Source organism: Salminus brasiliensis, chromosome 7, assembly GCF_030463535.1.
Source record: "Salminus brasiliensis chromosome 7, fSalBra1.hap2, whole genome shotgun sequence".
NCBI lineage: Eukaryota > Metazoa > Chordata > Actinopteri > Characiformes > Bryconidae > Salminus > Salminus brasiliensis.
Genome location: NC_132884.1, coordinates 23,315,900 through 23,341,973, shown reverse-complemented (window position 1 = coordinate 23,341,973; position 26,074 = coordinate 23,315,900). Strand labels below are relative to the sequence as shown.

Here is a 26,074-nt window from a genome sequence, read left to right as displayed (position 1 = left end):
CTCTCTCTCTCTCTCTCTCTCTCTAACGCTGACCTCCACAGAGGAGCAGTCCGGTAAGCTCTTTACCTCTCTCCCTGTTCCGGAGTGCCGTGTGCTCTCTTACTTCTGGCAGCCTGGTGGAGGGGTCATGGCCTATGCTTGGTGTGCCCCCGGTTCAGACCGTTTGGTGCTGCTTCTGAGGCAGGCCTAGTGGGAGCTGAGTATATATCAGTTGTTGTGGAGCCAGTTGGAGCTAGTTCTGCATGTGCCTCAGGCAAAATGCAACATCTAATCGTCTCTGCTGGACGTCTGTTTTACCTCTAACATGAATTAGTATTAGCAGTGTAAGCTGGGGTAATTAACGTAGCGCAGGAAACATAGCTCTGTATATGCATGAGCATGTTTGCAGGACTTTCTGGCATTTGGCTTGATTTAATACAGCTGATGGATCATTGTTGTAATCAAGGCCGTCGTGGTCAATGCACTTGCTCGAAATACTGTCTGGTGTAACACAGACGGGAAAGCATACAGTGACAAGTTCAGCCGTTTACCAAATGACCTCATTCACCCTATATAGAAAGTTATTCATGAATGTACAGAGCAGGCAGGCTTTACCCCCAATTGAGCTCTGGTTGAAGTATTTAATTGCAGGCCTCTCTTCCTGTTCAGCAGTGCTGTGCTCTGATTGGTTGTGACCTGTGGTGACTTCGCTGCCCAGCCAGTAGGATTAGACTTTGCCTCTGTTACATCATCATAATCAGTTGAAACTCACTGCCCCTTGAATTCTCTCTAGACTGACACTGAGAAGTGTGTACAGAGTTGGGGGAGAGAGAAAGGGGTGGAGAAAGACAGTTTGTAGATCTTGGCTCTCATCTGAAATAGGATAAAGGAGAGTTTTTAATTAGTACTTGGGGACTTGCTTGGTTATTATTTTTCCAAAGAAGCTAAATGAAGTACAGTATGGTCAGTTTTGGTTTTTTGGATGTTTAGTTCATCCCAGTCTTTTTTGTGATTTACAGAGCATTGCTGCTTCCTGTCATCTCTCCTTTAACTATCATCACCCCCAGTCTTTCACCTAACTGAAGTTAACTGCTCCTTTCTTCCAAAGATCGTCCACAGTGTGAAAATGCTAATGTGGTCTAAATAAGTGGAAGTCTGCAGGGCCTGGAAGTCAGCAGTTAGCATGGTATTGCAGACTTCCATGCACGATTAGCTACACTGGCTTTGTAGCTTGAACTTTAGCTTTTGTGTCTTTAGTGTTTAACAGATTGGCATCATAGATTACATTTACAGATTAGCTTTTGTCACTAGTATATTTTAAGTACTTCTGAAACTTACTGGTAATGTAGGCCTTCCAAAAACTACCTTTCTTGTATTTTACTTTTTATGCAGTCCAGATATGATATTTGTATAGCCTTATGTACCATAACAGGTGGAATTCATTAGTACATGGCACTTTTCCAAACTCTATTTAGCCCCTTAGACTTAGATGAAATGTCACTATCAAAGCAATGCCCTTAAGTAAGTACCAGCTGCCCTTTACACTGACTAAAATTTTCACAGTGGTCCAAGATACCTTTTAAAAAAATATCTTGACATTGATATAGAAGGAATTTAAACTGTGATACATTTCCGAGACACAAGGTTTAGTTCTGACAGCAGCAATATGTAAATGACCTCTATTAGGGCTGGGCGATATGGTAAAAATATTATATCAGAATGTTTAAAGACTATTTTTGCGATACACAATATTTATCATACTCAGTGTGATCACAGATTAAATTCATCAGTAGCGACAGATTCTTAAAAACTCCTTTTCAGATACTCTCCCAGACTGAGTAGATCTTTATTCAACATCTGCTGCTCATCATCTAATGAAACCAATCTAAATACACTGTTAGTAATGAAACCTGCAGCTGATCAGTGTTTTTTAAGCACTAACAGTATCCTCCATATGCTTAGAAAAGTATATTGTTATCACGATAACAATATTTATCACAATACGATAAAATGTCATTATATTGCTCCGCTCTAACCTCTGTTCTGATTGGCTGCTCTGTATTGAATTGCCTTATTCAAAAAGCAGTCCAGGCTGAAAAATCCTTATGATATTTACATCAATGGGCAAAGCATAACCGATGTAGGTGGATGTTGAACATCATGAAATCATTTCATTGACTGTAGGCTGTTTTGGCAGCTTAGCTTCCATATATGGACTCTATAGTAAATGGTATGTTTTGATACTTTCATACTACATCTGTCTTTAATTTCCAACAATATTGTCTATATGTAATATTTCTTTTTGAAAAATGAAATCTACCGCTTTCTGAAAACTTGCGTTCTGCAGGTGGGGCTCACCTCTGTGGGTCTGCTAATTGGGTTGGTAGGCGAGTTTTAATGCACTGACATGGTTTTGGGGGGTGAAACGGTAATGTGCTGTGCTGCATGAGGACAGAGGTTTACTTTGATGAAAGTCTGTATTACTGATTTGTCACTCTTTGACCAGGTGTCTCTTCTCTCTTCCTTTTTGCTGGTCACAGAGACGTAGCCCGGTAAGTGCTGTGTGTAATACAGTAACCTGCTTGTTCTGTTGTGCTTTCTGTTTGCCTTATCAGATGTAGCTGTTGCAGGTTTTGGTTTGCAAGGACTATGCAGTGATTACTGTGTACAGAATAGTGAAATACTGTGGTAAAACTGCAGAAGCTAATAAAGATTAGTTTTGTCTTGGTTCAGTATCTTCAGGCATGCATGTGCAAGGCAGGGCTACATTACCAAGGTCATTTATTAATGTGTTGTAACCTGAGCTGCTGTGCTGGCCCATAATGACTGGAGTGCCCATGTGAGCACAAAACTGCTTACCTCCGTGATTTAGCGAAAGCCTTTTCATTATTAGTTGAGTAGATTTATTCAGAGTCCTACTGAGACGAAAGAGTGTGAAGGAGAAATAATTTGAAGCATTTCTCACCAAGGCAACTATGTAGTATGCAAAGGAGCACTACATAATAATGTAATGATATATATATTGAATAAAACTAAATGTATGTCTATATTAATATCCATATTAGTCTATTTATTTTTTTTGTTTATTAAATTTGCAGCCATCCATGGCCGATAGTCCAAGAGAGCATAATTGTGTAGGGTGGCTTACCCCTCACTCAGAATCATACTTGCTAATGTGGGCATCTGTTTACTAACATAATAGAAATGGAGATTAATGTTCCCCTCCAAGAGTGTTTAGCTGTCTGATAATTAGCATTAATGGCAGATCCAAAAGAAGTGGTTTGCTGTCTTTACTCTCATGGAGCTAGCACGTGCTAGTCTACACCCTCCCAGAGGTTACATTGTGTGATGGGAGAGGGTGAGAATTGGCATTGACAGAATAATCTACACAGAAACAATCTCAGAATAACAAAATCATAACTCACTGTTAATGTTAACGCAAAAAAAAGCATGGTAAAACCTAATTCATGATATAATAATACACACAATTATTACATGATATATTTTGGCCATAGCGCCCACCTGCTAACCATGGCCGATTCTTGTGACGCAGTTGTTCAATGGAGAACTATCCTGTAGTCTATTGAGTGAGAAAGTACTTCTTCCACACAGTCCTGAACTACAGTAAACATTTGTTCAACATTAGCCCTCAGTGATGGATATGTCTGTGGTTGATGTATGTATTTGTGTGTGACTGAATGTTTTGGTTTTCTGTTTTGTTCCAGGGTTTGGCAAAAAGAAATGCACCTAGTGAGTATATTTTGTAAAATGTCAATGACTTTGCAAATTAGTCTCCAAAATGAATGCTGTGGTCTCCTTTCATTTAAAATACAGTGTGAAAATTTAATTAAACTACTGGTGTACAAGCAAGAGTCGATGTCTTTCAAACTAAACTTTGATCATTTTATTTTGTCCTCAGGTGATGAAATTGCACGACCAAGACGTTCTATTCCCACAGCTGCCCCAGTCTCGGTCCCCTCACCTATACCTGTACTTGCATCCGCGCCTGCACCTCAGCCTCCCAGGTACATACGTACATGTTTTCTCTACAAGGAACGTGCACTTATTTACACTTTGGGTCACTTAGGGTTGTTACTAGTAATAATTAGTTAATTTATTTTGCCTATTAATTGTGCAAATGATATATATATCTTTTTTCATTTTAAGGTTTAGCATTATATTAGACGATATTAAAGCTCTTCAGATCTCTATGACTCTATGTGTCATAAACGAAGAGACAGGCAGAACGATGAAAGAGGCTTACCCTGGAAATGGGTGCAGAGTGGTTGAGACTAGAGCTTCAGTATGTCTTTCCTGGAGAGGATGAATGTGTATGACTCATGCGTATCTGCCTGTTTTTTTCTCCATTTCAGCAGTAAGAAATCTCCAGTGCCAGAGGACGCAACAGCCTTATTTGGCCCTCCACTGGAGACAGCCTTTGAAGAGCAGAAGACTGAAGGTACAAAGCTTTATCTTATCCTTTATAGATGGAACAGGGTTTGAATGATGTTCTGTCTGGAGTCATGTACATAAGGCTGGAATATGGTAGGATAATGTAGAGTATGCCTGAGCAATGCTGAAGAATTAGCATCTGCCTAATATGAAGCCAGCAGAAATTTTCAAATGACTATCACTCAGCAGAGCTAGAGGCCATGCAAATGAAAATCAGTGTATCATTTTGGTCTAAAAGATGATGTTTTTGCTTTAAAATATACTTGCTATAATGTAATGCAGATGCCCAGTAGACCACTGTGCCCTTTACCTTCACACTCTCATTCTCTAATATTTGTGTTCATTTATTTATGTGGTGTGTGTCTTCAGATTATGGAAAACACAACTGCTGTCATATCAGCACTTTGTAATTCCATTTGTTGTTTTTAATTGTTTGCCCCATTTTAAAAATACCAGCTGCCGTTTACATTTAGTGGATGGACCAGTGAAAATGAAATCTCTTCATTTTAATGTACATTAAATGCACTCTTATAAAATTATTGTTTCAGAGACTCACACTCATACTACTGTCATACAGCACTTACTTACTGTTTGTTTTACTAAGCATAAAATCAGTTGATGCATAAGAAGTGTCCATTATCTTGTTAAAAAGATTTTAACAATAGAGAATGGACACTTCTTATGCATCAAGATTACAGCTTGGTTAGGTCCCAGATAGTATTATCATACATGGCTATCGGAGTATTTGAGGAAAGACCAGGAACCATTTCCGAGCTATACAGTAGCTAACACTGCTCTCCATTGGGTGTGTGTTGTCCATACACTAGTGGTGATAGAGGAACCTGAGGTTTGGGGTGCTCCTTTACGTGACCAAAACCCAGACTCTACTCTGGGAAGACCTTTTCCGTCAGGAAGTAAGTCTCCGATCATGTGGCACGGGCTGCCTCTCATTTGGGTTCATGAACTTCCCCTCATACCTCTCAAATGGTCGTTTGAGTGAAAAATCGGCTGGGAATGTGTTTTTCATTAACTTTTTCCCCCCTGTGCAGCCTCCATTAACCCACTAATTTCACAAATCATTAGCCAGGAAAGCCAATCAAACTTGCATCCCTTAAGTCATCCAGTTCTGCCTGTGGCAATCTCCTATGATGACAGTTTACTTGATGTGGCCTATTTTCTAAGTCTACGAATTCATTAAGCTTTAGTTAAAGCATTTGCTTTAGCTGCAAAAGTCTGAGACCACATTCGATTATTATCCCCCCCCCTTAAACTAATAAATAAAATATTTTTTAATTTTGAAGTATTTAAAATTTTAAATAAAAGTGAAGTATTCTACACATACTGGATGTGATCTAGTCATCAAAGGAATTTTGCATAACCTTGTGAAGTCCAGTATTTAAGGGGATACTTTAAATAATTTGTAAAAATTGTAATTCATGTACATTGTATGTATTGTACATGTGCAAAAAACATATAGTGGCCTCATACTTTTGGACCCAAATGTATGTGTGAAAGATTAATTTATACAAAGAATAGTAAATGTGCAAATCTTTTGTACTATAATGGTGCAATTGTGGACAGTGTGACTTTTGCGTAGCTATATGTAAGCAATATTTGATGGACCTGTATTATGATAGAAACAGAACTTGTCTGCCTGTCTAGTTCTGTTATTTAGGCCTATCGCAGCTCAGTGCCTAGTAATATAGGATATAGTGGTATTCTGTGCTATTTGGATAGTGTACTGCAGGATACCAGGATCCCAAAAAAGAAACTTTGACCTACTGGTTAAGTTCTTTCAGAGTTAATGTAGCTGTTGCATTTGTGTTGCACATGTGTCTTCTAACATGTTAGGGTTAAATGGCATTTTTTCCATTAATTCACACTGTAATAAAAAAAACAACAACATAAAGTTCAGTCAAATAAAGTGTTTTCAGTAGCAGATTTGAAATGGGTCCAGTACACCAATTACTGGACTGTTATTTAAAGTGAACTGGTGGGCCACAGAGAGTGAAGTGTTGTCATCCTCTCTCTGAGGTAATCATCCCATGCCTCAGCTCTTCCCAGTTTCTCCTTGCATCAACTGAGTGAGACCTTGCCTATGCATGGTGATTTAGGCATGGAAGCAGTCGAGTTAGTGTAGCGCAGGCATAATGTCCAACTGCTACGAGACGATTGAGAAAGCTTGTCTCAGCTGCCCTGATGTCATTGCAGCGCTACCTCCGCTTCCACCCAAGAATGTGCCGACCTCCCCCCCTCCAAGCAACTCTCCAACCACAGAATCTGCTGGTAAGGCCGTCCCTCAAGCCAGTGCTTCTTCCTCCACTGTATGTTACCCTCATTTCACCTTGTCTTGTGTGCTATGCTGAGATCATGAGCATCTTGAATATTATTTTTTACCTAGAACACCAGCAATGTCTCAGAGTTCTGTTCCATTTATCACTGACTTTCTTTTCTGTGCTTTGGTCTTCTCATCTTTCTGTCTTTTCTATTTCTCTCCTACTGTCGGAAAAGTGTAGCTTCTAGCGCAGAGTTCTTCAATTCCTGTCCTGAAGTGCACAGTTTACTCAAACACACTTGATTCATCTCAGTCAGGGACCAAGTTTAGTACATGTGTTTAAGCCAAGAACTCACCAAACTGTTCTGGAGGGTATCCTAGTGGGGCATGAATGAATTAATATACATAGGATGTCCCATAGGATGTTTTTATTTTTGTTGTGAAATAAATAAATTGTCAAATTTAGAATTATGTGACATGTCATGGGTCAACAGGTAAGTTCATTACCTTTCCGAAAGATCACTTTACTTCCAAAAGTATTTATGTGAAACTGGGAAAGAGGGCTCATAAGGAAAAGGTTTGAATATATCAGCACTACAGAATCTCAGTTGGCGCAACTGGTAATATGCCATAGTCAGGGGTCCAATAGAGCAGAATTGACCCTCCTCTCTACTTCGGTCAGTCAGTGTACTGTTTTTTGAGTGGGAAAATTGGCCTTATATCCTCTACCGCTATTCATGGGTACAGTGCCAACTAATCACTTAACAGTCTCCTCGAAACATATTCAGCTTTCCAAAGAGCTAGCCTGAGCTGCAGACTTGAAAAGATAGCTAGCTTTTAGGAATCAGGTGTTAGCCCTCACCTGGAATCACTGTTAAAATTATAAACTTGGTTAAAATAATTTTTAAAAAGTGTATCCTAATAATTTCTCTGCTTTCATGCAATGCCCATGTGCTAGCTGACACAGACGTAAAAGCAGAGGACATTCCAGTGCCCACCCAACACAGGCCCTCAATAGCGGATCTGGACAACATCTTTGGTCCGGCGGACTCCCCCAAACCCACTGACAATGCTGCAGACACGTGGGTGTGCTTCAACGACGAAACTCCAGAAAGACCACCCTCTCCTCCAGCCGAACCAGCCCCACCGTTCCCCACATCTCCTCCACCTCCAGCAGAGCCAGCCCCACCGTTACCTAAATCCCCGCCCCCACCTGAAGAACCACTCTCTCCTTTACCAAAGTCCCCACCTCCTCCAGAAGAGCCCGCCCCTCCCCTTCCTCCAACTGAATCACCAAGAGAGAGCATACCGTCTCCTCCAGCTATTCCTCCACCTCCAAAAGAAGCCACTCCCTCTCCCCCTACAGTCCCACCACCTCCAGAGGAAGAGGCCCCACCTCCACCAGATGAGCCGACCACGCCCAATACAACATTGACTCCACCTACCCAAGCTGTGGAGGCGGGGTCCGGCTCAGCCGTCACTCCACCCAGCACTCTAGAGACAAATGCACGTACAATCCCCACACCACTGGTTTTCAATCAGGAAGAGAAGACAAGCCCAGAGGAGGGCCATCCAAAAGAGGACCTAAGCGAAAACAGTGCTTCACCCAAAGAAGTTGGTCAGGGCCCCCGATCAACACCACCACCCCCTCCACCTCCCACATACAGGGCTGTGGTGTCATCCCCTGGGCCAGTCCCAGGAGCTGGTAGTGGAGGCAGTGGCAGCGGTGAGTTCATAAATGTTGTTGCAGTATTTGATATTGCAGAAAAATTAAAATGTGAAAATTAGGTGCCTACACCCAGATTAAGCTTGAACATTTCCTGCTAACCATTTACAAAGGTAATTCAACATTGGCACTGTAATTTAGTCCAAGACTAGGCCTAATTTATGTCCAGGAAATGTCTGACTTCATTGAGTCTTTGTGTGATTGAGCAAAAAGCCTAATATTCAAATGGAAGGCTCTAACATTATCATAGCAGGTATCATAGCATATCATATCATAGCAGCATAGCATTATAGTCAAGCAGCAGCCATTAACATTATCATAAAGTCCATTTCTTCAAATAAAAGGCTCGCTTATCTGTTTGAAGACGGCCTAGAATGGAGAACTGCATTGAACTTGTCGTAGTTGAGAGTTTGTTGCATGGAACTGACATACAGTGAACCTTAAACACTACTAAATTCACATACACCAGTGTTCTTCCTCTAGTCAGTTTTACATGTCAGTCTTTCCCAATATGTTCATCACTAACACTGTTGAGCATGCTCATCACCACCAGACAGGATAGCAGCCCTATTCGTTAAGAAAAAAACACTTGTTTTATTCTTGGGCCAAATAACAGGATTGTAAATGGGTGTGTAAAACCACTGTGCATTTTTCTGCAATCCCTTTAATATATTGTAAGTTAGCACTATTAACTGTATGATCGTTATATCATATTTTGTCCATATCATGAAGTACTCAGTAAGCAGAGGAAAACACACTGATACATCAATAGGGAATGCAGAATGAAATTTACACTTACACAGTTGGTTTAAATTATCTTAGGAAGTTGCAAATCTCTGTGAAATTAGCTGAACAATGGCTAATTGTGAGTAAAAGTGAGAGCTGGAAATATAGTTACATAAAATCACATCCTCCATTAATAAAAGACAGTTTTCGCAAATGCACATTTCCCATAATGCAGTGGGGTGTAGAATATCAAGAAACTACAATTAGGCTAACAACTAGGCTGGAGGAAGCACAGTTAAACTGTTAAACTGCATATTGTTGCTTAAGTAGCTGTTTTTAATCTTATTATTCACACTAGTTCCAAAATACAGAGTCTTTGAAACTTCTTATAATTATAAAAGTTCTTATAATTGTAAAGTATGTAACATTATTATTTTGTAAATAATCTGGTAACACTTTACAATAAGGGTACATTAATTAACAGTACTTACAACAGTAATAAACATTAATAAATGGTTATGTAATGTCTCAACTAAATATTAATTGACACTGACATTATTAAGCATAACTAAATGTTTAAATGTTTATCTTAATTAATCATTCATCGGGCAGTGGTGGCTCAGCGGTTAGAGCGCCGTGCTATCGATAACAGGGTTGTGGGTTCGATTTCCGGGCTCGGCAAGCTGCCACTGTTGGGCCCTTGAGCAAGGCCCTTTACCTTCTCTGCTCCCCAGGTGCTGGAGTTGGCTGCCCACCGCTCTGGGTGTGTGTGTACTCACTGCCCCTAGTTCACTAGTGTGTGTGTGTGTATGTTCACTACCACAGATGGGTTAAATGCGGAGGACACATTTCGCTGTACAGTGTACACTGTACAGTGACAAATATGGCACCTTTTTTTTTTTTTACCTTTTTTAATTAACAGTAACATCTTAAGCCTCACTAAATGTAAAAAGTAATATCTCAGTTATATGGAATATTAAAGCATTAAATATTATGGAATATTAAATAAAGGGTTATTAAAATTAAAAACATGAACCATTAAATAAAGCCTGTGTTTATTATTTGGCACATTTGATGTAACAGTTAAACAATAACACAACAATTAGGCGTTTCCCTGATCAATCTAATCAGCTCGTTAACAGGCCATTCCTGAGTTGCGCTTTACGCTTATTAGTATGACATTCAACCCATTTCTTCCACCATAATACTCAAATATATCCATGTTCAAGCTTACACTGACTGGGTTCAAGGAGATGAAAATGAAATAAGTTGTGTTGGTGTGTGAGTTGGCCTAATGCCAGATTACATGTGGATGCTATATGTAAAGTATAATCTTTTGGTCATTGTGAATGACTTTGCTTTAAATTGCTTTTAAGCTCAGCAAATGGCCTCGATGCATGGCATTCCTTTCCTACTGGAGAATGTTTTAATGATATACCCTTGATCCGCAGGCTCCTCCTCCCCTGCACGCCCAGCAACGCCACTGGCTGCTAGCAGCCCTCCCCCTCCCCCGCCTCGGCCACCCTCCCGCCCCAAACTGGCTCCTGGGAAAGCGAGTGCAGGGGATGTGGTATGTGCAGCTCAAACATTCTGCAGCACAATAACACACTCCTTCTACTCATCTTAGGTCAGTGATTGCACATATGGTCTTATGCAGAAGTTTGGGCACCCCTGGCCAAAGTACAAGTGTTATTGACTTTCAGAGTGTAAATAAGTTCAGATTTGCTACAGAGACACCATAATAATGGCTTAGTAGCTCTGTTTAAGATATAAAAATAATAAAAAAAATGTGTTAATATATTAAATAGAAGGGGTGTCTGGATACTTATAATTATACTTATAATCTGACTGAGGATATATGTGGTCCTCAATCAGAGGTTACTGCAGTTAAAATCAAAACACTGTGCGCAACAGAAGATATTAGCATTACAACATTAGCAACTCTACTACAGAGGCCTTGATTGAGTCCCTTGCTCTCCAAGACTGATTTACCATGCCTGTTTGCATCACCCCTGCCCCTGTTTCCTCGCCCGTCCTCTCAGAATCGGCCCTTCAGCCCTCCGGTGCACTCTTCAAGCCCCCCACCCATCGCGCCGCTGGCCCGTGCTGAGAGTACCTCCTCTATCTCCTCTACCAACTCCCTGAGTGCTGCCACCACGCCTACCGTCGGTAAAGAGCTCTCCGTATCTGTGTCAGGTGTGACTTCATTTCCCATCATTCTTCCTGCAGTGCTGCTATGTGTGTGTTTGTATGTGTGTGTTTGCAAATCCAATTTCGGTTTGAAAATCTAATATGGCTTCCTGCGTGACTAGACTCCAGATGACGGTTACGTCCTGTAGTGGTGCTGTGAAAAGCCTCGTCAGTGCTCAGAAATGAGCTCAGTGACTGAATGGATGTAGGAACAGTAAGACTTCAATAACTGTCAGTCATTTTCCTTTACATTAATTAATGCATCTGTTTAAACGGCCCATATCATAAAAACCTCACTTTAAATATAGTGTGTAAACGCTGATTCAAAATGTGCCCTGACCCCTGAACATAGATGGAAACTAACTTTTTGTGATGTCCCAAAAACCAACATATCAAGTCATAAGGAGTGTTCCATGCTGGCAAAATACATGGCAGGCAGTCCAGACAGAGACCATTTATATGCAGTTGAATGAAAATGTCTGATGCTGCCTTGAAAATCTGAGTTGTGTTTTTTTTTCATTTAAATCTGGAAATATTTTTTGGATTTCGAGAGTATTCTGCATTATTTCTAGGTCATTATAATTTTACAAGTGTATCTCAGAAAAATGTAGAGCATGGGCCCTTTCAAGACATTTTGAGGATTAAAGCAATGCATCATTTTTCCTGGGCAAAAGATACAAGTATAGGAGATCCACTGCCTGTGGCTGTGTGGATTTCATAGTGAGAATACAATGGATTGCAGTTAAACTAGATGGTTGAAACTGATGTATTTGTCAGGTCTCATGTGGCTGATAGATGTAGTTGCTGAGGTAATGGACTATGAACTAATGAGCACACTGTGGATTTGTAAAACTCTCACTGAAGGGTCTTCATTTGAAACAATTCTAAAACAGTAACAATCCCTCAGTGCTTTCCTTATTCACTCAGTGCATGTTTGCATGCCTGATAAGATGCAGAACTTGCCAGCGTTGTGTGTGTGTGTAAAGTTTTAATTCTCTTTAGAAATGCAGTGGACCTGGGTCTGATATATTAGATTGTATATGGGTTCATGAATTGTAACGCAATATCTTAGACTTTATTCTTTGTCTTGAAAGCTTGGATACAGTATCTTAGCGTTTTGATGGACTTCAGTATGCTTAGTGCTTTTATCATTTTGTTCATTTGTGTGTTTTTTTTGTTTTTCCTCATCATTCATGGTTTGTGCTGTGTGTCTATGTGAATTTGACCTGAGTTTGATGACTGTGTTTTGTATTTTTTTTTTTTTTTACTTTGACGTCTGACGTTTGATTTGAATTGCTTTTACTTTTGTTTGTATTTTGTCGTCTTTCTCGTCCTGTCTTTTGGGCTGACGTTTTTGTCTGATGTCTGAAGATGACGCTTTTGTAGAAAAACTGCCCAGCTTTGAGAAGCGAGCTGACCTGCCAGCAGGTACGGTATGGGCCTTTCCTGATTCAGTGGACGATATGGATAACACTGATTCAAAGCCATGGCATTCAAATGCCTGCTGTTACCCACAATGCGAGGGCATAAGTCATGTCATATGGCCACTGAATGAACTAGCCAATCAATTGGCCATACTTGCATGAAATTGGTGTTTTAGCTACATTTTGCTGCAAGAGCCATTGAAGGAACACCAAATAAGGGTCATTTTAAGTAATCTCTAGTTCATCGCTATATATATTTGTCCTCCTTCCTTCACTTGCCCCCCACACTCTTACATATGGGAAGAGGAAATGCTTGAACAGGTGTTCATTATCAGTACATGGTTTTGCTGTTTTCCATCTGCACACATATAGAAACCACAGCTGAGATGAAATGCTGTCCTATCCTTAAGTTCTACATAGAAGCAACGTGCACCTTTCCCTTTTTCCATCCGCTCATAATTCACCCTCATTTGCTTGAAAAGACATCTCTGTGCCACAAGCAATGTCATGCACTGCTCTACCCACATTGCCATGTCATACAGTTTCTTCCAGTGCTGTGTTGACATCATTAGCATAGTATGTGTGTAGTGTCTGGAAACCAAAGAGTCCAAAGAGCATCTGTCTTCACCCTTCAGAAATGGATGGAGGCCATCCTCCAGCCAGAGAGTAGACCCACTCGAGCGCACTGAATCAACACACACGGCCTCTGTGTTTCTGAAGTCTGGTCTGGACTACAGCCCAGTTAGCAGCGGTGCTAATCAGTATGCTTCCCACCTCTCGTCTTAAAGTGGGGTGCTCTCGCACATTAGACCTGGGTCAAATTCCTGTTTAACTACGAACCATTTCGATTACTCTTGCATGGGAAACACCTGATGAATCTTAAAGAAGCTTTACGTTTCATGCTACTTTAAAAAATAAATTAAAACTTTAAAAAAGAATTAATCTGAGTCTGAAGAGCACCCAAACTGCTCCCTACTGATGGCTATAACTCACTGTTCAGCCTGGGAGCTGCACAGCTGTACAAATAAAATTTGTAGCTCAGATTTATTATCTTCTGCCTCTTTTTTCATTTAGAGGTAGTGCAAATCCCTTCTTTCCAGGGCGTGTAACACCTGCAGGATTAGATTTAAGATGTACTATCTTGACTCTCCTTTTTGTTACTCAGCGCTGCCCCCTGTTGTCCCTCATCCGCACCATGGACTGTCAGTTCTTGTTCAGTCCAGAAACCAAATTAGACCTATAAGAAAAGAGTCTCCTATAAAAGGTGGTTTTCTTTAAGACCAAATAACTGTTTAGTTAGTTTTGGATATCTATCTAGAAGCCAGATACAGTTTCTTTTACTCCTCCTGTGACAATGTAGTTCACAAAAGCCATTGCATGAGGGGTGGTCCAGCTCCAGCCATAGAGGGCTTTAGTCCAGTGCAGTTTGGTGTTTTTTCTTTGGTGCTCGAACACATAAATCTACTGATTCACTGGTTGAGTTCAGTAGTTATTTACCAGTGTTACTACTTAAGATGGAGCAGGGTAATAACCAACCTGCTAGACCCCGGCCTACATTCTGTTTGTAGTGACTGCTGCGAGTTTCGAAGACCTTTACAGAATGTTAGCAACAGTCTTGTTTAACCTGGTGAGATACTCTACGAGCAACTGTATTTCTGTCAAAATACATATCGTCATATGCAAAAGTTTGGGCACTTCTGGTTAAATTAAATGTGTTCACTTATTATTACTTACAAAATTAACAAAACATGTCATTTGACCAGGGGTGTCCAAACATTTGAATATGACTGTACCCAGATTTAGAATGTGGTATTAATTTATATATATATATATATATATATATATATATATATATTTATATTTATTTATATATTTATTTGCTATACCTTTGAAAGGTCATGGTGTACACACACAAACTCAGTGTTATGTAGCATTCTAATTTCAATCATGACCGCACTTGTGGGCGAATAGTTAGTTTTACCCAAAAGCAAAGGTGTCCAGTTGGCCAAGGCCAGAGTTCAGCACATTACCAAAACTGTACTGAACCATGACCCTCCCACCCCAGATTTAGGCGTCAATTTATGTAGCGTGTCAATCCTTCAAAAGTAACAGTATTTCCCCTATCTAAAGTGAACGCTGAGCACCACTTTGCCCTTTGACCTAAGCCCCCGGCCCCACACTGTGATATATAATACACGTGTGTGTGACTCACGCTACTGTCCTTCTCTCCCCCCTTCCCCCCCCCTTCCTCACGCCCCCCTTCCCCACCTTTCTGCCCTCCTCCCCCCCTCCCCAACACAGAGACAGACCAGCCCTCCCTCGTATGGTTTGACAGAGGCAAGTTTTATTTAACCTTTGAAGGTAAGTCAGGCCTTCTGGCCTAAGGATGTAGCGTGTACACACTCAAGTCTCATCTGTCCCGCCCTTTTCTCAACCGCTCTCCCCCTCCCTCCATCAACTCCTCCACCCACATTAACTTCCGCTCATGCTTTGGCCTCCTCTTCTCCGCGTCATCTCGCTCATTTGCTCATGTAACACTGCAGCCTGGCCTTTTTTTCTGGATTCATCATTTTCACATCCGCCACTAAAGTTTTTCTTGTTTTTTTATTTTGTTTTTCTTTCTGATCTTTTTGGTTTCTGATCATGACACAACAGTTCAACATCAGACGCATGTGTTTGACGTTGACTTTTATCTGTTTCTTTATTTCTTTTGTTCTTTCTTCTTTGTATATTCATTTCACGTTGACTCCTTTGTTGATTTTGTAGATTGCACTTGCTACATTAATACTACTAATTTTATGTTGAATGTGTGTGGAAAAAATATCGAGATGGTACTGGTGGCATTAAATAGGGAATTCTTCACTTAAACAGTGAAGCTCGATGCCTTATTTCAATGTAACCCAATGTAAACCCAATATTGCTGGGTTTAGAGACTTTTGCTTCTAGCTGTAGCGAACCAGAGATCTCTGTTTTGTCTGCTGTCGACTGTTGCACATTTACTGTGTGTCTGACCATTTGCTTCGTTTCCTCCTTTTTTTGTATCGTTTTTTTCTTTATCTATTTTTTTTTCACTTAACTTTAAGTTTTTTTTTTGCAAAAGTTAATGCTCTACAATGTATCTAAATGGTCAAGAATGTCTCTAGACCGTATTCTAGGGTTGTAGAGTCTTCTGACTTCAGGGCTCCATGAACTCGTAGTGAATGCGGGCTGTGTGTGTCGTATGTGTGTTCCAGGGTGCTCACGTGGACCCAGTCCTCTGACCATGGGGGCCCAGGACACGCTCCCAGTGGCTGCAGCTTTCACTGAAACGGTCAACGCTTACTTTAAGGGAACTGATCCCAGCAAGTATGTCTGGCTCACACTAATAGATAAATGAGAATAGAAATGTAGTTAAATAGATATGGATTAATTACAGTGCTATGAAAAAATGTTTCACACTATGTGTTTGTCACACTAAATGGTTCCAGATCCTCATATAAAATGTAATATAAGACAAGGAGAACACAGAGAAACTATAGTATATAGTAGAAAATATAGATATTTTAAAACTAATGATTAATTCATTTACAGAAAAAGATTTTGCTACATGCTGATATTGTCTAGATGAAAAGGTGATTACCTCATGTGATAGTACCACCCTTAGCAGTAGCAGCTGCAGCCAAATGCTACCTTCAACCTGTGACTAGTCCTTCACATCGTTGTGGAAAAATTGTGGCCAACCTTTCTTTGCAGGGTAGCTTTAATGGAGCTATATTGGAGGGTTTCAGCATCTCCATTGGGTTTATATTGGTGACTCCAAAACCTTACAAAAATTCTTTCGAGCCATTTAAAGGCTTGCTCTTGTGCTTCAGGTTGTTGTCTTGCCCTGTAACCCAATTGAGTTTTGGATCAGAAATTCCTAAACAGATTTATGTATCCTTCAGTTATGGCAAGTTGCCCAGGCCCTGAAGCAGCCAAGCATCCTCCATGCCATTACACTACCACCACCATAGTTGACTACTGGGATGCTGTGTTGGTGTTAGGCCAGATGTAACAGGACCCCATCCTTCAGTTCCACTTTCAACCTGCCAGTCCAAAGAACATTGAGGGTCATTAAGGTGTTTCATTATGGCAAATATGAGGCAAGCCTTTATGTTCATCCTAGGTAGCTGAGGTTTTTGCCCTGCTGCTGTCCCATGGAAACCATTTTTTTTCCTTTCTATTAAATTAAATCTCTTTCTAATTGTGAAATCATGAATGCTGACATTACCTAAGGCTAGTAAGACCCGCGGTGCCTTCTGTGTTAATCTGGGTTCTTTTTGACTTACTGAATGGTTGGCTGGCTATTTCTGGTCGGATTCGCCTCTGCTCCAGTTTTTCTCTCTATTTCAAGAAAATGGCTCTCATTGTGCTTTGCTGGAGCTTTGAAATTGCTTAGTAACAACTTTCTAGATTGAGACTTTTTTATTTTTCTTCTGTTCTGGACGTAGCGTTGGATAACATTTTCCTTTCCTTACTTTTAATTTAAATTCTGAACAATTTAGTGTGACAAAATAATTGTAATTAATGTGAGGAAAACAGCACCACAGATGTAGGTATTTGTGGCAGAATTAGTGACTTCTTGGAGTATAATGCCAAACCAACATACATATTACATCTTTGTTGTATAGCATTCATCAAAGCTTACACCAGATATGAGAACAGTTTAATGCCTCATATGAAAAGTGTAATGCCTCAAGAAGCTACCTGGTTACAAACATACTGACTAATGTCTGAAACACTGTTTTACAGTAGTTTCCAATATTATTTTTCTTACTTAAGAGGAGGGTAACAACAGGACAATTGTCCTGTACTCTTGACGGGTAGTATATGTGATATGTTGTATCTGCAGTTAATAGTGCATAGGGTTATAAGTCTAACCCCACTATCCATCTTTAAGGTGTGTGGTGAAGATCACAGGGGAGATGGTCTTATCTTTCCCGGCTGGAATCACCAGGCATTTTGCCAATAACCCCTCACCTGCAGTGCTAACCTTCAGCATAACCAACTACAGTCGTCTGGAGCACGTCCTCCCTAACCCCCAGTTACTGTGCTGGTAAATGACACTTCTAACACTATTCACACACAATTACTGTGCTCCTTCTCACACAGGTTCAGGTGTGTTCCACCATTACTTTGCTCACCCAAAGCAATAATCATGGAACATTTGCCATTCATAATTTATCTTACAGCAGGAGTTTGGTGAGGACAGAGACATGTCTGGTATCTAAAGTTTGCTTCTCCTCATGTTACGCTGGAGCTGTGCAGAACTAGAGAAGCACACTTTAGATAGCAACTTCAGATCCAGCCTTTCTCCTCAACCCAGCCCCACAACTCTGCCCTAGCTTACAGTCAGCTGATGGTGACTCACATATGACTTATCATTGGTGAGCTCATCACCCTCATTGCCTGCAATTTATTTGGAAGGAGCGCTTGTTTATAGGCTAGTCCTGAACAAGGATGATCTGTATTAATTTGACCATGGGTTTACCCCCATACCTCACATGTGATTGCTCTATGCTTTGTTTCATTGTTCTGCTGTTACTTCCACAGCGACACCACGCAGTCCAACCCCAATGCGAAAGAGTTCTGGGTAAATATGACGAACCTCATGGCCCACTTAAAGAAGGTGGCTGAACAGAAGCCTCAGGCCACATACTACAATGTAGACATGCTGAAATATCAGGTAAGAATCTGCAGACTAAGCTTAGATTGGACTTGAAACCTTTGCGATGACCATTATTACTGTGATGAAGCTCTAATGGCTACTTATGTGCTGCATGTCTCTACTTGTGCTTGTGTGCATGTGTGTACCAGGTATCAGCACAGGGTCCTCAGTCTACTCCCTTAAACTTGGCTGTGAACTGGAGGTGTGAGCCCACCAGCACTGACCTGAGGATAGACTACAAATACAATGGCAATGCAATGACCACACCAGTGGCCCTTAATAATGTCCAGTTCCTCATCCCTGTGGATGGAGGTGTCAGCAAACTTCAGGCTGTGCTCCCCCCAGCTGCCTGGTGAGACTACTAGAAATCTTCAATCTTCACATTGTTGTTCATAAAGGAATCAGAAACGGAATAAGAACCTATTTGTTCCGAGCAGAACCAGTATTTAAACATTTCTGTTCTTCTGTTACGACACCAATATGATCATAGTACTGAACTTCAGTTTAATGTGTGTGCAATAATTTGGGTGAAATAATTTCCTGTAAAATCCATATTTGTTAACAAAGTTATTACCACTATGCCATATAATTTCATATAATTTATTTATATGTACATATTTCAAGTTTTCTCCATTTTTGTTCTCTTTGTACTTTTGTTTTTTTTTTGTTTGTTTTTTATTTTATATAGTGTTTATTTTACAAAGTGTTTATTCTTACACAAATGGTTGCAACTGTAACAACTGCAATTTCCCTCCTGGGATCAATAAAGTATTTCTGATTCCGGATATTCAGTTTCCCTACACCAGTTAGAATAATAATAAAAAAAAACATAGGCTGTATGTTGACCTGATATAATATAATTAGACCAGGCTGTGGTGTTTGCATTCAGAACATGTCTACATTCAAACTCTGAGGATATTTTACTGATTGTGAGTCATTTATTGCTTCACTTAATAATTTTGACTTGTAGTCCGTTATTAAATGTGATCATTGTTAATAACAAAATCTCAGTTTAAAAATTCATAGACATGTTAGATTGCTAAATGGCATTATGGCATGTAATACAAACAAACATACTGAGTAATATTTATAGAGCTAGTTATAGTTTGGGATTGCCAAATAAATCTGTATCTTGAGAACAAAAACCTTGTACGCGACAATTAAATCTTTGACGCAGTGAATGAAGTGATGTGAGACATGTTAATTCAAAAACATTTTGGAATAAGGTGGTGAGTGGGCTACACCGCTTCATGGGGAAAATATAGCTATTAGCTGATTTCAGAGATGTCAAATGAATGCTTATATTCCAGGACAGTTGTTTGGTGGCCTTTTTTGTTGTATTTTTGTTTCTGCCATTCATTTTCATTTACTGCTTTTATGCCTCAGGCCAATTCAGCCATGGTTTTATACAAAGAAAAGTTATGGCCTTTGATTTGTTGCTTCCAGTCAGATAATAAGAATGTTAAAAATTATCAACAAACAATTTGTGGAAAGAGAACACTGGTTTGAACAATATTTTTGCACCCCACTGATCCAGAGAAGATAATACAGATTTATTGAGGAAACAATATGGAAAAACTAAAGTATGCCTAGCTTTTTGAGGCGGTGAGGGAAGCTGTTTGAGAGTGGAGGAGAAAGCGCAAAAGCGGAATGAGGAGGAGTGGTGATTCTGAGAAATGATGTTTTCTTCCTTTGATCCACACAGGAATGCAGAGCAGCAGAGAATCCTGTGGAAGATTCCAGATATCTCTCAAAAGTCTGAGAACGGAGGTAAAATGCATGCTCAGAAACGTTCCATTTGAATTACTTTCTTTGAATTATATCATTGTTCCCTAGAAAACTCCCAGTAACATGCCTTTCTCATCTCTTCTCCACTTCCCTGCTTCCTCCTCCTCTCCTCCCTCTGGCTCCAGGTGTCGGCTCTCTGCTGGCACGGTTCCAGCTGACGGATGGCCCCAGTAAGCCGGCCCCTTTGGCAGTGCAGTTCACCAGCGAAGGCAGCACCCTGTCTGGCTGCGACATTGAGCTGGTTGGCCCTGGATACCGATTCTCCCTCATCAAGAAAAGATTTGCTGCAGGTGAGGACGAAAGCAGCCTAAAGGACATGCAGTATAAAAAGGACACGCACTGTTGGGGCTGCACCACAGCTTCTCTTACTGTAATTGCCTTCACGATACTTCACACACCACCTCATCCCTGACTCCCCAACTCCTCACAGAAGTATTCCAGAGAACACTGTTCTACTGCCCCACAGCTCAATCCTGGGGGGGCCGATCTTTACCCCTTTTAGACCTGGCATTAGGCATGATGGTGCCAATAGGTTCATATTTATCTGCATGATATAAAACACTATTTTAGATCATTTACATAATTCAAGTGTCAAGCAAACCGTTTCAAATATTATGCACTAACGTGACGCAGGTTTGTTCAGCACTCTGCCGTCGCAGTCACAGTCCATCCAGGGAATTGTTGCCATGGTAGCATTATGTGATTTGACTCGCTGTCTTCCTCAGACGACTTGCGCATGAATCTCCAAACCAAACTACATTACGTACATTATGTGTTGTACATTACCATTGGAGCACATTGTTTGTACACTTCCTATTGCGCTACACTTTGGAGTTATGATGGCACACTATGCTTTCAGACACTATGTTAAAACAGCAAACTCCAAACATAGTGCACTGTACAGAGTGAGTTCAGACATAACCACTGCCATAAAAGGTCATTTGGGGACTGAAGATCCACATAACGTACACAACAGCGGGTTGGTATAGATAGGGCCTTGGAGCTGACATACAAAGTGATGCCCATTTGGCAACACTACCGGTGCTTCGCAACATAACATTGAAATGTCCGTGTCATATATATGTTATGATAGATGTCAGGGTTAAATTACAGCATTATAACGTTTGTAACAGTTGTAATTGTAATGCTGCTGTTATATTGCTGAGCATACAACAGCGCAAGGCAACTTTTATGGCCTGGTTATGTCCATGTTATGTAGCAGGGATCAAGTAAAGCGTGACATGTGCCCATTCTTATGATATTGTATTGCACCATTTCACTTTGCTCTGCATAGTCTCTCCACTAGCAAACGTAATCCTCATGCTAATGATTTCAATGTGTGTTAGAACCTGGAAAGCATTATAATAGTGGCGGCTGTAGGTGCCTGTGATGCATTAAATACAGTGGCATGCAAAAACAATGTATTAGTTTTTTCTTTTACAATTTTAAAATAACAACAATGAAAAAGGCTCAAATCAAAAGTTTGGACACCCAAAGCATGATTAATTCAACCTGAAGACTGACAGTCTTTTAAAACATCCTCCTTTATGGACTAAGTGAAACATTTAGCTGATTGTGGCCAAAAAGTTCTATATTTTATCCAAAATGCATCAGGCGTGTTTAGATGTTCTGATGCTGAATTTTGTAGTGCACTTTGTGGACATCAGTTAGTTGAATTTTCAGACTGCTTAGAAGAGTCTATTGTTGCTGATTGTTGGGAGCTTTAAAGTTTGCATCACCTGGCAATCATTGAGAGCAAACCACTCTACTAACAAGCTACTTAAGATCTGAGACCTCTGTAAAAGATAAATCTGTTGTTAAATCTGTTGGGGTGGCCAAACTTTTGCATCTGTCTTAAAAGGTTAAAAAGAATGTTTTATCTACAACGTAGATAAGATCAGTTCATCTTCTGCGTACTTAATTATTTACACGAACAGACACAAAAACCTAAACACTGGTATATTCAAATAATCTAGTCTGGGATTAGAAGGTCAGGACATTCTACAGTAAATCTACAACAGAATGATTTTAGCCAGAATGTTTGTTTTACAGTTTTCCTTCTTTTTATTTTTCTAGGAAAATACATGGCGGACAACTAATCAGCACTACAGCCCTGCGCAAGAGAGTGTGTCTGTATGGACTAAGTGAAAATTACTCGAAACACTCCAGCCCCTGCCTGACCCCTTTTGGAGGATCCCTTTATAGATGTCTGAGACAGGCAGAGCCCACACTCCAGCAGTATTGTATAAGTTGCATATAGAAATCGTGGACCGTTTTAGGGTGTACTTCTTGTATTTGTAAACTGTTAACATTTCAAAAAACTGTATTGCTGCTGTTAGACAGCATGGGTTTTCCCTTAAGGTTAGCCTCTTGTCTGTCTAATGTCTCGTTGTTCTACCCACAGGCTGTGGCTGCCTGAATACTCTGTGTCTGTCTAAATGTGGTCCAGACCAATCAGTGTTGACTCTAATCAGCAAGGCAGCGCATTTTGACCAGGATAAGGAGCTCAGGGACTTTGAGTGACCTTGAGTGAAACAAAAGTCCGCTGGTATCTGTAAGTCCATGACCAGTCAAACGCTTTCTGTTAACAGGGAAGTATTCCATCCAGGATCGTATGCCTGTTGCCAAATGTTGACCCATTAATCCCGGGGCTGGATAGGAGTCGTTGTATGTGTTTTTGTTGTTCTGGATTGAGTCCCCTGCCGCTGCCGGGGTATATCTCTTTTTACTACAAGGGGGAGATATACTGCGAGACCAAACATCTCATTCATGATTCTTCATGCAGGTTAGTGTACTCGTTGGAATGTAGTTGAATCAGGTAAACATAGTGAACATAGTGACCGGAAACGAATTGTAAACAGCAGATTTGAGCCGTATGTAAATGTGAAGGTGGGGTTTTTGGGTTTTCATGTTTCTGCTCCTCACCTGGACTTTGTTGGGGGTTTTTTTGTTTGTTTGTTTGTTTGTTTGTTTGTTTGATTTAGATTTTTTGGGCAGCCACAGCTTAAATACGTCTTGCTTGCAATTGTATCAAAAAAGGTTTTTCCCTTGAGAAAAAAAAGAGCTGTTTAAAATGTAATTTTAAATGGATAATATATATCTTGAAGGGCGTTTGGTGTATTCCTCGTATTGTTGAATAGCCTTTCTGTTGTTCCCAAGACAGCAGTGTTAGACTTCTGAGTACATCATTCTATTTTTATTTATTCATGATGATTTGTTGTACAAAAAAAAGAAACGAAAAAACTCTGTGACTCTGTATATGAATAGACTTTGAATGGTATCACAGTTTAGGACCCTTGAAGTTATAAATATTTGGATTTTTTTTTTGGTATTTGTGTAGTTGGGTAAGCTGTGTACAGTATAATGCTGAGGTATAATTTTTAAATTTATTTCAGATATAATTTTTTAAAGTCAAGTGCAACAGAGGATTTGAGCTGTATATGGGTGGGGGTGTATGGGGATGGGGTGTAAACAAAAAACAACTAAAAAACATGGATAAATATTGTATCTACCCGGGTGCGTCATGCTTTCTGAAAGCAGTGTTGTGTATATCTGCACTATTAGTTGAAACACGGATCGTCAGCTTTCGAACGTTTTAAACACTTTTGGGTTTTTGTTTTGTTTAGTTTTTTTGTTCATGCCAATATTGTTGTATCATACCTCTCTCATTCTATTCAATGTCTGGAGCATGAACCCCTATCCAAACCGCCCTGGCGCTTGAGTTCATGGATTTATTTTGCAAATGGTATGTCTCTGTGAGATGACAAGGACGAGGTTTGGGGAGTGGTTAGGATGACCAAATCGCTTTTTCTTTTTCTTTTCTTTGTTTTTTTTTTTTTGTTTTTTTGTTAATTTTTTTTTGTATTTGTGTGTCTGTATGTGTGTGTGTATGTGTATCTCCAGAACTGTCCTCTAAGAGAGAATAAGCTGCATATTTTTTAAATGTTCTAAAATATGAATAAAGTGAAAAGGATATTGTTTCTTGTGAAAGAAAAAAAAATACCACTGTGCTACTGTTGAACTTCTCCGATGCGTCAGCGACTGAAGCGAGTGTTTTTGCCAGTTTAAAGAGAGGGCTGGTGCTTGGTGAAGCTAAGGTTGGTTTCCCCATTCCTATCTACTGTACATTGCTCTACTGTACATGGTGCAAAAGCAGTGCACTGGACATTAACATCGCATCGCGCAACCTCCTGCATTAATTTCTGAATTGCACTGAAGTAAATAGATTCCAGACTTTAAACAGAACCCATTCACTACACAAAAAAGTCCATGAATGCAGTTGTAGCAGCTGATCGATCTGTCCTTACAGTCCAAAGTAAAGTGTTACCCAGGATCTGCTCCAGAGGCGAGATGCATTGTTGTATGTCAGTCAGGTACTATAAGTGCAGTGTGTGTGTGTGTGTGTGTGTGTGTGTGTATATGCGGGCGTGTGAAAGTGTGTGGCTGAGACAGTGTGCATGTGTGGGTGTGGGTGACTTTCTGTTGTTAGATCATTTTAAACTCCTCACCATTTCTGCCCAGCAACACATGCAAGCTGTGTTTGTACAGACAATGTTAACGATGAACTGAGATACTTTGCTCTTTCCACACCAATAAAAGATGTAAGCGGAATGTACGAATCTGTTTTCCTCTTTAGTACTTTTCCACAATCATGACTTTTCTTTACTTAAACACTGTAAATAAATTTTCTGGAATCTAATCTAACTATACAGATCAGCCAAAACATTAATACATTTACAGTGGTGTCTGTCAAGGGGTGGATATATTAGGCAGGAGGCAGACAGTCAGTTCCTGAAGGCGATGTGTTATTAAAAAAAAAGCTGGGGTATGCAGTGTTCCGCACCTACCAAAAGTGGTTCAAGAAAGGAAACAAGATCATGGGCGCCTAATGCTCATTGATAGGATGCATCTTGGTGCCAGAAAACACAGTACACCTTCAGAGGTGTTGTGGAGTCCATGCCTTAAATGGTCAGATCTGTGGCTCACAAGGGGAACTATTCAACATCAGGCAGGTGGTACTAATGTTATGGCTGATCATTGTATGCACAAAACAGCCTTAAGTCATGTCTATAAATATCAAAGTGTCATAATGTAGTGTCTAACTCTAATTTAGTGTAGGTAAATAGGATTTCCAGATAGTAGACAGTTAGATGGTTGCGCCACCTGGGACGCCTTTTTTTCCTATTTAGGTTTTGTCTGTCAAGACCTCATTGTTGTAATGTGCCCACATCTTTCACATATCATTACTGATATTTAGCTTATATATATATATATATATATTGCTTTTTGTATTACAAGTATAATATATATTCATAAATATATTTACACTCAACAATTTAGCTGTGTTACATGAAAGTGAACCAGAGCAACGACTCTGGTTCTCAGCCTGTTAGTCAGTATGTGGTGATGAGTTTAAAGTGCATAAGAAATAATACTATTATTTGTTATATACTGTATATATTTCACTTATTCTGACAAAAGATATGCAGCTATACAAAAACAACTGTTATGAGCATAGAAATTTAAATCAATTAAATACTTTAGCTTTAATTGGTCTACCAGGAAATGCTGTATACATATATTTGGTGTGCATAACCTACACTGACACTATTGTATTACCACTATATCACATTTTTGCATCACTGCTGGCAGAAGTCATTTGAGTCTTGATATAGCATGTAAGCTATCATCCAGTATGAATCGCATTAAATACACCATAGGGGCCCGTGGTTATGCAGCAATATTTATTAGACAAAACCTGCACAATATACAATCAAAACTTTTAGTGAGTTTTCAACAGTCCTAAAATGTTTGAAAACATTTTGCTC

General features: G+C 40.0%; 1 protein-coding gene across 9 annotated transcripts in view; it reads left to right on the top strand.

The window, feature by feature from the left end:
• Nucleotides 1-24,857, top strand: part of sgip1a (SH3GL interacting endocytic adaptor 1a) — a 66,683-nt gene extending 41,826 nt beyond the window's left edge. For 2 of the 9 annotated variants that reach the window (XM_072684233.1, XM_072684229.1), the window contains 17 exons: nucleotides 2,520-2,531; nucleotides 3,705-3,729; nucleotides 3,899-4,004; nucleotides 4,353-4,438; nucleotides 6,643-6,717; nucleotides 7,665-8,432; nucleotides 10,610-10,728; nucleotides 11,201-11,354; nucleotides 12,720-12,776; nucleotides 15,074-15,133; nucleotides 16,006-16,117; nucleotides 17,691-17,846; nucleotides 18,344-18,476; nucleotides 18,608-18,810; nucleotides 20,164-20,228; nucleotides 20,372-20,536; nucleotides 22,323-24,857. In XM_072684233.1, coding sequence (XP_072540334.1) covers nucleotides 2,520-2,531; nucleotides 3,705-3,729; nucleotides 3,899-4,004; nucleotides 4,353-4,438; nucleotides 6,643-6,717; nucleotides 7,665-8,432; nucleotides 10,610-10,728; nucleotides 11,201-11,354; nucleotides 12,720-12,776; nucleotides 15,074-15,133; nucleotides 16,006-16,117; nucleotides 17,691-17,846; nucleotides 18,344-18,476; nucleotides 18,608-18,810; nucleotides 20,164-20,228; nucleotides 20,372-20,536; nucleotides 22,323-22,345 — 2,319 coding nt within the window. In that variant the 3' untranslated portion in view covers nucleotides 22,346-24,857. The remainder of the gene's footprint in view (nucleotides 1-2,519; nucleotides 2,532-3,704; nucleotides 3,730-3,898; nucleotides 4,005-4,352; nucleotides 4,439-6,642; nucleotides 6,718-7,664; nucleotides 8,433-10,609; nucleotides 10,729-11,200; nucleotides 11,355-12,719; nucleotides 12,777-15,073; nucleotides 15,134-16,005; nucleotides 16,118-17,690; nucleotides 17,847-18,343; nucleotides 18,477-18,607; nucleotides 18,811-20,163; nucleotides 20,229-20,371; nucleotides 20,537-22,322) is intronic. The other 7 variants (XM_072684231.1, XM_072684230.1, XM_072684234.1 and 4 more) reach the window with 7 other exon arrangements.
• Nucleotides 24,858-26,074: the final 1,217 nt, after the last annotated feature.